We start from the raw sequence: 13,066 nt of genomic DNA, 5'->3' as shown, positions 1-13,066 counted from the left end.
GTTTCTTTTAATAGCCTTTATTAATAGCTATACCACAGGTCAGACACCAGAAGAACAGAAACAATAATGAACTTGGGAGTTCAGAGAACTGGATTCAAATTCTAGCTACCTTGGGAGTTCAGAGAAATCCTAGCTCTGTCACTCATTAGTCAAATATCATAATTCTTTGGCCTCTTGGAACTTTGGCTTCCACATCGGTAAAATGGAAATAACATCACAATTTCACAAAGTTGGGATGATTAAGTAAGATTATGTACTTGAAAGGCATCTGATACAACACCTGGCATACAGTTTGCACTCACTAACTCTGAATCTATGTGTTTCAAAATGGTTAAGATAAAAATGGAATGATTTTAGACCCATACAATTTAAATGAGCACTGAATTGGTATTTATTCTCTATCTTATTTTAATATAGGCCCCCATCCCAAATTAATTTAGGGAAATATGCAGAGAAATTAAATGTAACCTGTAACTTCAGTGAAGAAATGAATTTGTCTTGATTTCTCACTTCTTGTTCTAGCTGGAGAATATTCTGGTATTTTTCAGCTTCAGAAACTGGAGCCCCTAGACCAAAATCATGTTCTTTGGTGGTAACCTAGTGGAAGGAATGGTAATAATATAGAGACAGTCAGGTTTAAAACAGCCTTGTGATTTCCCACAACAATCATAATTTTGAAAATTAACAACATTCAATTAATAAATTGTTTTTAACCTGTTCTACCAGCTAAAAGGTCTTCATCAACATTTACTTTCTTAAAACTTTATATTATAAAACTACTTCTGTGTGTTTTCCAAATATAAAACTATAGTATTGAACATGCTTTTCAAAAAAGACATACTCTACCGTATCTAAGGGAATATGGGTCAGCAGCAAATTAAGTGGTCTACTTCCAGGGCTATGATGTTCACTAGCTACCTGTTTATTGTTATTTTTGTATATTAACAAAAAGGTTTGCTACCCATATCACAAAGGGCTAATTTCCCTAATATATAAATAATTACTATAATTTTAAAAAGGAAAAGAAATACCTTAATATAAAAATTGGCCAAGAATATGGATATTTCACAGAAATGGCTTTTAAATAGATTTAAAGATATTCAGTCTCACCATTTAAAGGAATACAAATTAAAACAACACTAGGATACCATTTTTTAACCATCACATTGGCAAAAATCATAAAATTGGATATATAAGTTAGCATTCTGTGGCAGTGTAAATTGACACAGTATTTATGAAGAACAACTGGGTAAAATCTAGCAACATTACAAATACACATAGCTTCTGTACAAATAATTCCATTTCTCAGAATTTTTCTACATACATATTTGCACACGTGCAAAATAACCACGTTAAAAGATTTCTCACTTTAGCATACTATACATACTACTCTGCACTGTGCTTTTTTTACTTGACTATGTATCTTAGAAACTGTATAATTGAAGGAAATAATTTGTTCTTTCTCTGAATCAAGGCTGCCATTATGTTAAGAGAGAATTTGCTACAAGCAAAGCAACAGAGATGCTATGCTCCAAAATCTAGTGCTTGGGAAATTACAGGCTCAGGATTCCCCAGTCACTGACCTTGTGTTAACGCCCTGTACAACCCAGCCCTTAGCAGTCTGACAGGTTTATTTCCCTTTTTCCCTTTCCCTAAACAAGACACAAATCTGCTTTTTCTGTTCTCCAGTCCAGCAGTTCCTGCCTCTCCTGGAACTTCAGCATTAGATCTCAAAGAGCATTCCTAACTATGAATCATTTTAGGCCTTTATGGGTTAGGCTGAAATCCTAACTACCATTTCTTACATAGTTTCTGCTGAAAAATGTGTTCCTAGTTATAAACATGTGACTAAGTATAACTGGATCAAATGACTCCTCACGATAGCAGTACTTTTCAAATTTTAGTAAACATACAAATCATTTGGGAATCTTGTTAAAATGAGATTATTACTCACAGTAGGTCTGAAATACTGCATTTCTACAAAGCTGCTCAGCGATTCCTATTTGGCTAGCACACAGACTACACCTTGAATAGCAAGGACCTAAAATCTAAACCTGCCTAGCATACAAAGTTCTTCATAACTTGGTCCCTTCCTACTTCTTCAAATTTATCTCCTACTTGACACCTCCAAAAACCCCTCTATTAAAGACAAACTATCCTACACCTTCTTTATACATACATTCAGAAACATATTATCTTTTGTTCATGAGCTTTGCCCTCACTCTTTTTTCCACTGAAGTAAAGACACTTCTAAGGCTCAGCTTGAATTCTATATTCTCTAGGAGGTTTTCTGTCTTCTCCATCGAATAGTGATCACCTCTTCATTGAGACATCCAAATATCTTGGTAATAGAACAATTTATGTAGCTATTTACTTTCTCTGGATATGTCTTCCTCACACAGTTATTAGAATCTTAACAAATAATATCCTAGAGCTCTCTGTATTCCTACCAATCTGCACAGAGCTCTTTAGATAACAGGAAGGTGTCAATACAAATTTGTAGAGGTTGATAATGAAGCAGTGTACTAAAGCAGATAAAATGGAATCTTCCCTCTTCTTTTTGGTAAAATGAACAGTCAAGTTTACTATCAGTCTAGTCTAGAAATTAAAAGTATAAAGAGACCAAGAGTCTACCTGACAATTGTGAGCCATCATATTAGAGTTGCGACTTTCCCTGCACTAGCTTTGGAGGCAATAAAAAGGGAGAGAAATCAGTGTATCTGAAATGCCTATGCCTGGCATGCCAGTTTCTCCACCTCAGGCCACCTGAATATCTTCCACCTTCCAGTGATCTCTAAATGGAACTTGTGTTCCTGTACAGATCTCAGAGAACACAAGTAAAGTACTTTGTAAGCAGCAAATTGTCATCATAAACACCCAAGCTAGAATCACAATCATTCTCAATGGGGAAGCAACACAGCATAGTGGTTAAGAGCATGTTCTTTAGCCTCAGACTGCTTCTGTTCATAATGTCTGTTCTGCCCCTTCTTAGCTGCATGACCACAGGCAAGTTATTTCTCTGGCCATGGCTTCCTCATCTCTAAAATAGGGATCATAACAGTACTTGCCTCATAGAGTTGTTGCAAGGATTAAATGAGTTATTATATGTAAAGCACTTAGAACAGTGCCTGGCAATAAATAATAACTGCTATATATATATATATTATTATTTACAATTACTATTATTACTAATTCCTCTCACTGACTCAACTTATTTAATTGGCCGTCATGGCCTACTGATCTTTTCACTAAAATCTCTCTCAAACACATTTCTTCCATCGTTACTATCACAGTTTCAGTTCATACTATCAGACTGTAACATTTATTCACTTACCAAACAAATTTATAAACAGCTAGGGTAAGGATGAACCAATATTAGATTTGGGAGCTAGAAAGATGGAAAACAAATAAAAACTTACAATTTCAAGGGGCTTCCCTGGTGGCGCAGTGGTTAAGAATCCACCTGCCAATGCAGGAGACACGGGTTCGAGCCCTGGTCCAGGAAGATCCCACATGCTGCGGAGCAACTAAGCCCGTGCGCCACAACTACTGAGCCTGCACTCTAGAGCCCGCAAGCTACAACTACGGAGCCTGTGCGTCACAACTACTGAAGCCTGCGTACCTAGAGCCCGTGTTCCCAAAAAGAGAAGCCACCACAAGAAGAAGCCTGAGCACCACAATGAAGAGTAGCCCCCTCTCCCTGCAACCAGAGAAAAGCCCGCGTACAGCAACAAAGACCCGATGCAGCCAAAAATAAAATAAATAAAATAAAATAAAAACAAAAACAAAAACCTTACAATTTCAAGCCTCAATGAATCTAGGGAAGTCCAAAACAAATCAGAAATTACAGTACAGTATGATTAGTGTCACACATACGTATGCTAAGGGAATACAGTTCCCTCCAAACTATGACCATATCCCTACTGGAGCACTTAACACATTATATTGTTTATTGGATGCCCAAAGCCATCACAACTTAACACGTTAAAACAGACCTCAATTCCCCCACCTGCATTTCTGCTCTCAACCCTGCCTCCACCATGTTCCTTCCCAGTCTTTCCCATGTCACATGGCACTGTCATTTGTGCAGTGATCAAGGTCAAAAACCAAGGCGTTGTCTTTGTTTCCTCTTTTCCTGAACCTCATCAAATCCATCAACAAGCCCTTTGGATCTACCTCCAAAATATATCCCTAATCCATCCACTTCTGTACACTTTTATTATCACCTACTTGGTTCAAGTCACCATCATCTCCCACATGGATTACTGAAATTGTCTCCTAACTGGTCTTTTTGCTTCCACTGTGGCTCCCTGTAACCTGTTTTCCAAACTGAAATCGAAACAATCACTTTAAAATAATGAGATCCTGCTCAAAACACTCCAATGGCTTCCCACTGCAATCAGAATAAAAGTCAAACTTTTTTTGCTTTAATCTCTAGCCTACAAAGGTAGCTCACATTTTTTTTTCTTTTTTCCTTTAACATCTTTATTGGAGTATAATTGCTTTACAGTGTTGTGTTAGCTTCTGCTGTCTAACAAAGTGAGTCAGCTATATGCATACATATATCCCCATATCCCTTCTCTCTTGCTTCTCCCTCCCACCCTCCTTATTCCACCCCTCTAGGTGGTCACAAAACACCAAGCTGATCTCCCTGTGCTATGCAGCTGCTTCCCAGTAGCTATCTATTTTACATTTGGTAGTGTATATATGTCCATGTCACTCACTTCATCTCAGCTTACCCTTCTCCATCCCTGCATGCTCAAATCCATTCTCTATGTCTGCGTAGTTATTCCTGTCCTGCCCCTAGGTTCTTCAAAACTTTTTTTTTTTAGATTTCATATATATGTGTTAGCATATGGTATTTGTTTTTCTCTTTCTGACTTACTTCACTCTGTATGACAGACTTTAGGTCCATCCACCTTACTACAAATAACTCAATTTCATTTCCTTTTATGGCTGAGTAATATTCCACTGTATATATGTACCACATCTTCTTTATCCATTCATCTGTCGATGGACACTTGGGTTGCTTCCATGTCCTGGCTATTGTTAGTACTGTAATGAATGTTGTGGTAAATGACTCTTTTTGAATTATGGTTTTCTCAGGGTATATACCCAGCAGAGGGATTGCTGGGTCATACAGTTGTTCTACTTTTAGTTTTTCAAGGAACCTCCATACTGTTCTCCATAGTAGCTGTATCAATTTACATTCCCATCAATAGTGCAAGACAGTGGTTCCCTTTTCTCCACACCCTCTCTAGCATTTATTGTTTGTAGACTTCTTGATGATGGCCATTCTCACCAGTGTGAGGTGATACATCACTGTAGTTTTGATTTGCATTTCTCTAATGATTAGTGATGTTGAGCATCTTTTCATGTGTTTGTTGGCAATCTGTATTTCTTCTTTGGAGAAATGTCTATTTAGGTCTTCTGCCCATTTTTGGATTGGGTTGTTTGTTTTCTTGATATTGCACTGCTTGCATATTTTGGAGATTAATCCTTTGTCAGCTGCTTCATTTGCAAATATTTTCTCCCATTCTGAGGGTTGTCTTTTTGTCTTGTTTTCGTTTTCCTTTGCTGTGCAAAAGCTTTTAGGTTTCATTAGGTCCCATTTATTTATTTTTGTTTTTATTTCCATTTCTCTAGGAGGTGGGTCAAAAAAGAACTTTGGAGGCGGCTGCCAAAGATGGCGGAGGGGCAGGTCCTGGTTCTCGATGGCCGAGGTCATCTCCTGGGCTGCCCGGTGGCCATCATGGCTGAGCAGGTGCTTCTGGGTCAAAAGGGGGTGGTTGTGTGCTGTGAGGGCATCAACATTTCTGGCAATTTCTATAGAAACAAGTTGAAGTACCTGGCATTCCTCTGCAAGCGGATGAACACCAACCCCTCCCACAGCCCCTACCACTTCTGAGCCCCCAGCTGCATCTTCTGGCAGACAGTGCAAGGCATGCTGCCCCGTAAGACCAAGCAAGGCCAGGCCGCTCTGGACTGCCTCAAGGTGTTTGATGGGATCCTGCCACCCTATGACAAGAAAAAGTGGATGGTGGTTCCTACCGCACTCAAGGTTGTGTGTCTGAAGCCTACGTGCAAGTTTGCCTACATGGGGTTCCTGGCTCATCAGGTTGCCTGGAAGTACCAGGCAGTAACAGCCACCCTTGAGGAGAAGAGAAATGAGAAGGCCAAGATCCACTACTGGAAAAAGAAGCAGATCACAAGGCTATAGAAGCAGGCCGAAAAGAACACAGAGAAGAAAACTGACAAATTAACAGAGGTCCTCAAAACCCATGGATTCTTAGTCTGAGCCCAATAAAATTGACTGTTGATTCTTAATTTTTTAAAAAAAAAGAAGAAAAAGGATCTTGCTGTGATTTATGTCATAGAGTGTTCTGCCTATGTTTTCCTCTAAGAGTTTGATAGTGTCTGGCCTTACATTTAGGTCTTTAATCCATTTTGAGTTTATTTTTGTGTATGGTGTTAGGAACTGTTCTAATTTCATTCTTTTACATGTAGCTGTCCAGTTTTCCCGGCACCACTTATTGAAGAGGCAGTCTTTCCTCCATTGTATACTCTTGCCTCCTTTATCAAAGATAAGGTGACCATATGTGCGTGGGTTTATCTCTGGGCTTTCTATCCTGTTCCATTGATCTCTATTTCTGCTTTTGTGCCAGAACCATACTGTCTTGATCATTGTAGCTTTGTAGTATAGTCTGAAGTCAGGAAGCCTGACTCCTCCAGCTCTGTTTTTCTTTCTCAAGATTGCTTTGGCTATTTGGGGTCTTTTGTGTTTCCATAACAATTGTGAAATTTTTTGTTCTAATTCTGTGAAAAATGACTTTGGTAGTTTGATAGGGATTGCACTGAATCTGCAGATTGCTTTGGGTAGTATAGTCATTTTCACAATGTTGAGTCTTCCAAACCAAGAACATGGTATATCTCTCCATCTGTGGTATCATCTTTAATTTCTTTCATCAGTGTCTTATAGTTTTCTGCATACAGGTCTTTTTTCTCCATAGGTAGGTTTATTCCTAGTATTTTATCTTTTTGTTGCAATGGTAAATGGGAGTGTTTCCTTAATTTCTCTTTCAGATTTTTCATCTTTAGTGTATAGGAATCCAAGAGATTTCTGTGCATTAATTTTGTATCCTGCTACTTTACCAAATTCACTGATTAGCTCTAGTAGTTTTCTGGTAGCACCTTTAGGATTCTCTATGTATAGTATCATGTCATCTACAAACAGTGACAGCTTTACTTCTTCTTTTCCAATTTGATTCCATTTATTTCTTTTTGTTCTCTGATTGCTGTGGCTAAAACTTACAAAACTATGTTGAATAACAGTGGTGAGAGTGGGCAACCTTGTCTCATTCCTGATCTTAGAGGAAATGGTTTCAGTTTTTCACCACTGAGAAGGATGTTGACTGTGGGTTTGTCATATGTGGCTTTATTATATGTTGAGATAGGTTCCCTCTATGCCTACTTTCTGCAGAGTTTTTATCATAAATGGGTGTTGAATTTTGTCAAAAGCTTTTTCTGCATCTATTGAGATTACCGTATGGTTTTTATCCTTCAGTTTGTTAATATGGTGCATCACATTGAATGATTTGCATATATTGAAGAATCCTTGCATTCCTGGGATAAACCCCACTTGATCATGGTGCATGAACCTTTTAATGTGCTGTTGGATTCTGTTTGCTAGTATTTTCTTGTGAATTTTTCCATCTATGTTCATCAGAGATATTGGCCTGTAGTTTTCTTTTTTTGTGACATCTTTGTCTGGTTTTGGTATCAGAGTGATGGTGGCCTCATAGAATGTGTTTGGGAGTGTTCCTCTGCTATATTTTGAAAGAGTTTGAGAAGGATGGGTGTCACCTCTTCTCTAAGTGTTTGATAGAATTTACCTGTGAAGCCATCTGGTCCTGGACTTTTGTTTGTTGGAAGACTTTTAGTCACAGTTTCAATTTCATTACTTGTGATTGGTCTGTTCATATTTTCTATTTCTTACTGGTTCCATCTTAAAAGGCTATACCTGTCTAAGAATTTGTCCATTTCTTCCAGGTTGTCCATTTTACTGGCATAGAGTTGCTTGTAGTAGTCTCTTAGGATGCTTTGTATTTCTGCAGTGTCTGTTGTAACTTCTCCTTTTTCATTTCTAATTTTATTGATTTGAGTCCTCTCCATTTTTCTTGATGAGTCTGGCTAATGGTTTATCAATTTTGTCTATCTTCTCAAAGAACCAGCTTTTAGTTTTATTGACCTTTGCTATTGTTTCCTTCATTTCTTATTCATTTATTTCTGATCTGATCTTTATGATTTCTTTCCTTCTGCTAACTTTGGGGGTTTTTTGTTCTTCTTTCTCTAATTGCTCTAGGTATAAGGTTAGGTTGTTTATTTGAGATGTTTCTTGTTTCTTGAGGTAGGATTGTATTGCTATAAACTTCTCTCTTAGAACTGCTTTTGCTGCCTCCCATAGGTTTTGGGTTGTTGTGTTTTCATTGTCATTTGTTTCTAGGTATTTTTTGAGATCAGTGATCTCTTGGTTATTAGGTAGTGTATTGTTTAGCTTCCATGTGTTTGTATTTCGTACAGATTTTTTTCCTGTAATTGATATGTAGTCTCATAGCGTTGTGGTCAGAAGAGATACTTGATACGATTTCAATTTTCTTACAAAAGCCCAACTTTTTAAGGTCCTACATGATTTGGCCGCTGCCTTCACTTCCCTAAATAGACCTACTACTCTCTTCTTTGTTCACCCGCTAGCTTTATTGGTTTTCTTTCTGTTCCTCTACTGTGCCAATCTCATTCCACTCTGAGGCCTCCTCCCTTGCTTTCCCTCTGTCAGGAACATTCTCACCCCCAAGCCCTTGACATGAATGGCTCCTTCTTACCCTTGGCAATTTGGCTGAAATATCAGAGGGTCCTCCCCAACCTCTTACCTAAAGTAGTCTCTCTCCTACTCACTCACCCATTAGGTTATTGCACTTAACACTATTTGAAATTATATCACTTATTTCTTCATTTATTTATTGTTTGTCACCCCCCACCAAATGTAAGCTCCAAGTGATCTAGGCTCTTGTCCAGTCACTGTTATATCCCTAATGCCTAGAAGAGTGCCCAGCATGAAGTTGGTACTCAATAAAACATTTCCCAAATAATGAATTTTGATGAGGCAAACAAGATAGTTTCAATGGTAGGAGGACTAACAAATGAATGAGTAGTAAAGAAAAAGAAATAGAAAATGTAGATTTGCTTTACAAAGCATGATTGGGAGAAGAAAGGTAGAACAAAATTTGGGAAAAGACCAGGGTTGTTGAAGGGCCAACAGAAGAGGAGAAAAACTTGCTTCTTGGGCTCCCCTGGTGGCGCAGTGGTTGAGAATCTGCCTGCTAATGCAGGGGATATGGGTTCGAGCCCTGGTCTGGGAGGATCCCACATGCTGCGGAGCAACTAGGTCCGTAAGCCACAACTACTGAGCCTGCGCGTCTGTAGCCTGTGCTCCGCAACAAGAGAGGCCGCGATAGTGAGAGGCCCGCACACCGTGATGAAGAGTGGCCCCCACTTGCCACAACTAGAGAAAGCCCTCGCACAGAAACTAAGACCCAACACAGCAAAAATAAATTAATTAATTAACTCCTACCCCCAACATCTTCTTTAAAAAAAAAAGAAAGAAAAAGAACAAATGTGATATTTACTTTTTAAAAAAAATTGCTTCTTAATTTCCTCTATATCAAGGACCCCTTTCAGAATTAAGCAAAAGCCCTACATCGTCACCCCAGGAAAATGCAAACACATACAAAACTTTACAAACAATTCCAGGGGGTTCAAGAACTCCCCAAATTTCTTGTATTCCAGGTTAAGAATTCTTACAGTATAAACACAATGACGATTCCTAAGACATGGGTTAATGTTAACTAAACAAGAAAGCCCAATAAGCTAGTAAGAGGAAACCCAGGTAAAGGATGCGCACTGTCCTTTGAGACAAGACAGAAAAAAAGCAAGGTCAGGTGACGATTTAGATAAGAAGGGGTAGAAATCTGAAGAAGTTCCTGCCTGGCAGAATTTTAATTTTCAGTGAAACAGGAGTTAAGATCACATGCTAAAAAGTATCATCAGTGCTGAGAAAAATATAATATGTGCTCAACAAACGTCTACTGAATATTTTGATAGAATAATTGAAAATACTGGAGTATCTTATATAGGATTTTGAAATCTGGTTCCACAAAAGGTCAACTTGTTTTCTTTTTAGAAAATTGTCTCTAAAAGTTTAGACTGAAAGACACTTTGAAGTAGGATGGAATAGCTTCACTAACAGAAGGATGTAGAAAACCACATAAAATTTTATGAATAATTTTGAGGAGGGTTCTGTATTTATAAAAAATAAGTGAATAAATGTTTTGGGAATTCACTTAAAACAAAACAGTAAGGTCACTTGTTTAACCTTTCTTAAAAAGAAATAATCTCTCCAGTCATTCCATCCAAACCCAAGCTCCTCACTTCTCTTCAATACAGACTGTACTGTGAAGAAATAACTTGCCCTTTTGAAGGAGCATAAAACAATGGCCTTAGGAGAATAATCATATATCACTTCCTCTTGGAAACATAAGAAGGGGGGATCAAAGAGTTGTTGTCAAGAGGTTTTTCAGAACCAAAGTAATTTAATATAGACTGACATAAATAGCATAACTAAGACAAACAGAACTACCTTACTAACCAGCACACTTCAAGAGATTATCAGGGGGTATGTGTACAAGAAAATTCGCAGCAGTGTTCCTCATATTTACCAAAAACCATAGAAACCCTAGTGTCCACTAACAGTAGATAAATTGTGGTATACTATTACGATGGAAAACCAAACAACAAACTAACTACAAACAATAAAAAGGATCAATCTTAAAAACAATGTTGAGTAACGAAGCAAAATACAAAGGAAAACTTAGTACAATCCCAACTACATAAAGTTCAAAAACAAGCCAAACTGGAAAGTGCATGGTCACATACAAAGATGGTGAAACTAAAAGGAAAAGCAAGGAAGTGGCTATCATAGAAGTCATGAAAGGGGACAAGGAGCAGCCCGTGATTGGAAAAGGGAATGAATAACACCTGCTCTAACTGCCTCTGTGGAGTACTTTTAAAAGCAAATGATCCTAAAACAAATGGAAAAAGAAGCACCTGAAGAAGACAGAAAAGCCAGAGAACATCTACATCTGTTGGGTCATAAGCAGTGATTTTTTTCAGAAGGTAAACAAGATTTATTTTGGAAGCTGCCATTAAATAATGCTAAAGTGTATACTGTTTAAAATAAATATATGATTAATGTATCTTCCTAGTTATTACCCACTAATTAAGACTAAATGGCTTAGTTCATTCATCAATTAGCATACAAACAAAAATCAGTTTTATCCTGGAGGCAGATCTGAATAATGTAACATTTTCCTTTCGTACTTATAACTAAGCTATTTTCTTCTAGTTGCAACCCGATTATTCTTCTATTTATCTCCTTACAGGTTAGAAAAAAAGTGTGCTTGAAATTTTGAAAACCACTAGAGGAAATTTACAACAACGAATATCGTGAGATATAATGGCCTGAGTGGAAAAAGGAAAACAAACACAGAGACCCTGTATCATCTATGCAACGTTTCCTGAAATCGCCATCCTTGACTTTATTTAAAGAAAAAGAAAGTGTATTCCTATGCGTGTTTAGGTATCAGCTCCCTGAGCGCCGTAGACTTATTCAATTTAAACCTTAAGTACTTTTTCAAAGGAAAGCCAGCGTACCCTGCCTTTCTGGTGTATAATTTCTACTGTAATTATATGAGATTTATCATGCAATTGCCTACGTAATCTCGGCCCTTCACCTCGCCAAGTCTATAAAGTGGCTTAGAAGTGAGACGCTGGGAGTCAGGAAGAGCCAGGTTGAACTCCCAATTCTCTGGCTTCCAAATTCCTCAGCTCCACTCCAGAGCGTTTCTAAACAGAACAGTCCCCGCAACGACCAAGCGGAGAGCCGTGGTAGGCAGCGAGGCGGTCACCATAGGAACTGGGCTCAACCCTTAGCTCCCGAGAAACGACAACAGGGGCAAAGTTTGCTCCTGGCGGGCTTCCCTGGACCACAACTCCGCCCGCTACCGCCCCTAACAGCGGCTCCAGCAGCCAATACCCATCTCAGGGGTCGCCCTCAGCCCCGAACACCCGCCACACCCGCCCCCTGCAGCTGTCCTCTCAGAGGCCTTCTGGCCCAGGAGATGCTTTTTACCCCAACACGGCGCATCCCCGCGCTTCTACCTGGGGCTCCGTGTCCCTCCCCGGGCTTCTCGGCCTGCCGTCCTCTCCGGAGCTCATCCCGGCGACTGCCTGGACTCCGCCTCCGTCAGGGATCCAGGTCCCTCGAGGTTTCCATCCTCCGCCCCTTTCCTCTCCCTTCCCATCCCGAATCGACATGGCCCGGCCCCGGGGGTTGGAAGGAGGCGGAACCCGGCGGGAAGGAGGCAGAGGCGGTTAGCGCCGGCCTGCGCCGCCGTCGGCCCCGCCCTCACGCTCTGTACCTGAGGGGGCTCGTCCTCCACCTCCCCGGCGCCTACGCTCCGCTTCCGTCCAGCGCGCCCCAAGTCTCTGTGCGCACGCGTACCTGGCTCGACCCTCTCTCTAGCGGGGACTACAAGCGCGCGCGCACCCACGCACGTAGCGACGCGTATGTCCTCCCGTCCGCCTTACAGGGCGCTTGAGGATAAGGCCTCTTCCTGGTCCATCCGCGCCGCGCAGGCGCACGCCCACGCAGCGTCTAGACGACCCCTCAGAGAGTCCCGTCTCCTAGTAACCAGCCGCTATGCCCTTTTCCAAGACTTTTTCCTTACTCCCTGGGCGCGGCGACCGCACCTGAGTGGAATGCGCATGCGCAGGGCTCCATTCCCTCCGGTTGCCTTCAGTTAACTCTGGGACACCTGCTGCTTTGTTGCTGCTTTTTTGTGCTATTTTCCCCAGGGATCGGGTACCATTCTGGACCCGCGTTCAGTGAATTTGTTACTTCGCAGAGTTGCTCTTGGGCGCTGGAAGGGTCGTGCGCTCCCGGTCCGCAGTC

The 13,066-nt window shown here is 40.2% G+C and overlaps 1 protein-coding gene and 1 pseudogene across 6 annotated transcripts in view; one reads left to right on the top strand and one right to left on the bottom strand.

The window, feature by feature from the left end:
• TSGA10 (testis specific 10) overlaps window positions 1–12,733 on the bottom strand; it is a 104,542-nt gene extending 91,809 nt beyond the window's left edge. For 2 of the 6 annotated variants that reach the window (XM_059079763.2, XM_067007104.1), the window contains exons 1-2: window positions 12,274–12,626; window positions 469–597 (exon numbers count right to left, since the gene is read on the bottom strand). In XM_059079763.2, coding sequence (XP_058935746.2) covers window positions 469–597; window positions 12,274–12,429 — 285 coding nt within the window. In that variant the 5' untranslated portion in view covers window positions 12,430–12,626. Of the gene's footprint in view, window positions 1–468; window positions 598–3,419; window positions 3,432–12,273 lie in introns of those variants that run through there. The other 4 variants (XM_067007107.1, XM_067007105.1, XM_067007106.1 and 1 more) reach the window with 4 other exon arrangements.
• LOC131765840 (large ribosomal subunit protein uL13 pseudogene) lies at window positions 5,687–6,298 on the top strand (annotated as a pseudogene).
• Window positions 12,734–13,066: the final 333 nt, after the last annotated feature.

The sequence above is a fragment of the Kogia breviceps genome, chromosome 11, assembly GCF_026419965.1.
Source record: "Kogia breviceps isolate mKogBre1 chromosome 11, mKogBre1 haplotype 1, whole genome shotgun sequence".
Classification (NCBI taxonomy): domain Eukaryota; kingdom Metazoa; phylum Chordata; class Mammalia; order Artiodactyla; family Physeteridae; genus Kogia; species Kogia breviceps.
Note: the sequence above shows the minus strand (reverse complement) of the source record. Positions and strands in the feature narration are given on the sequence as shown.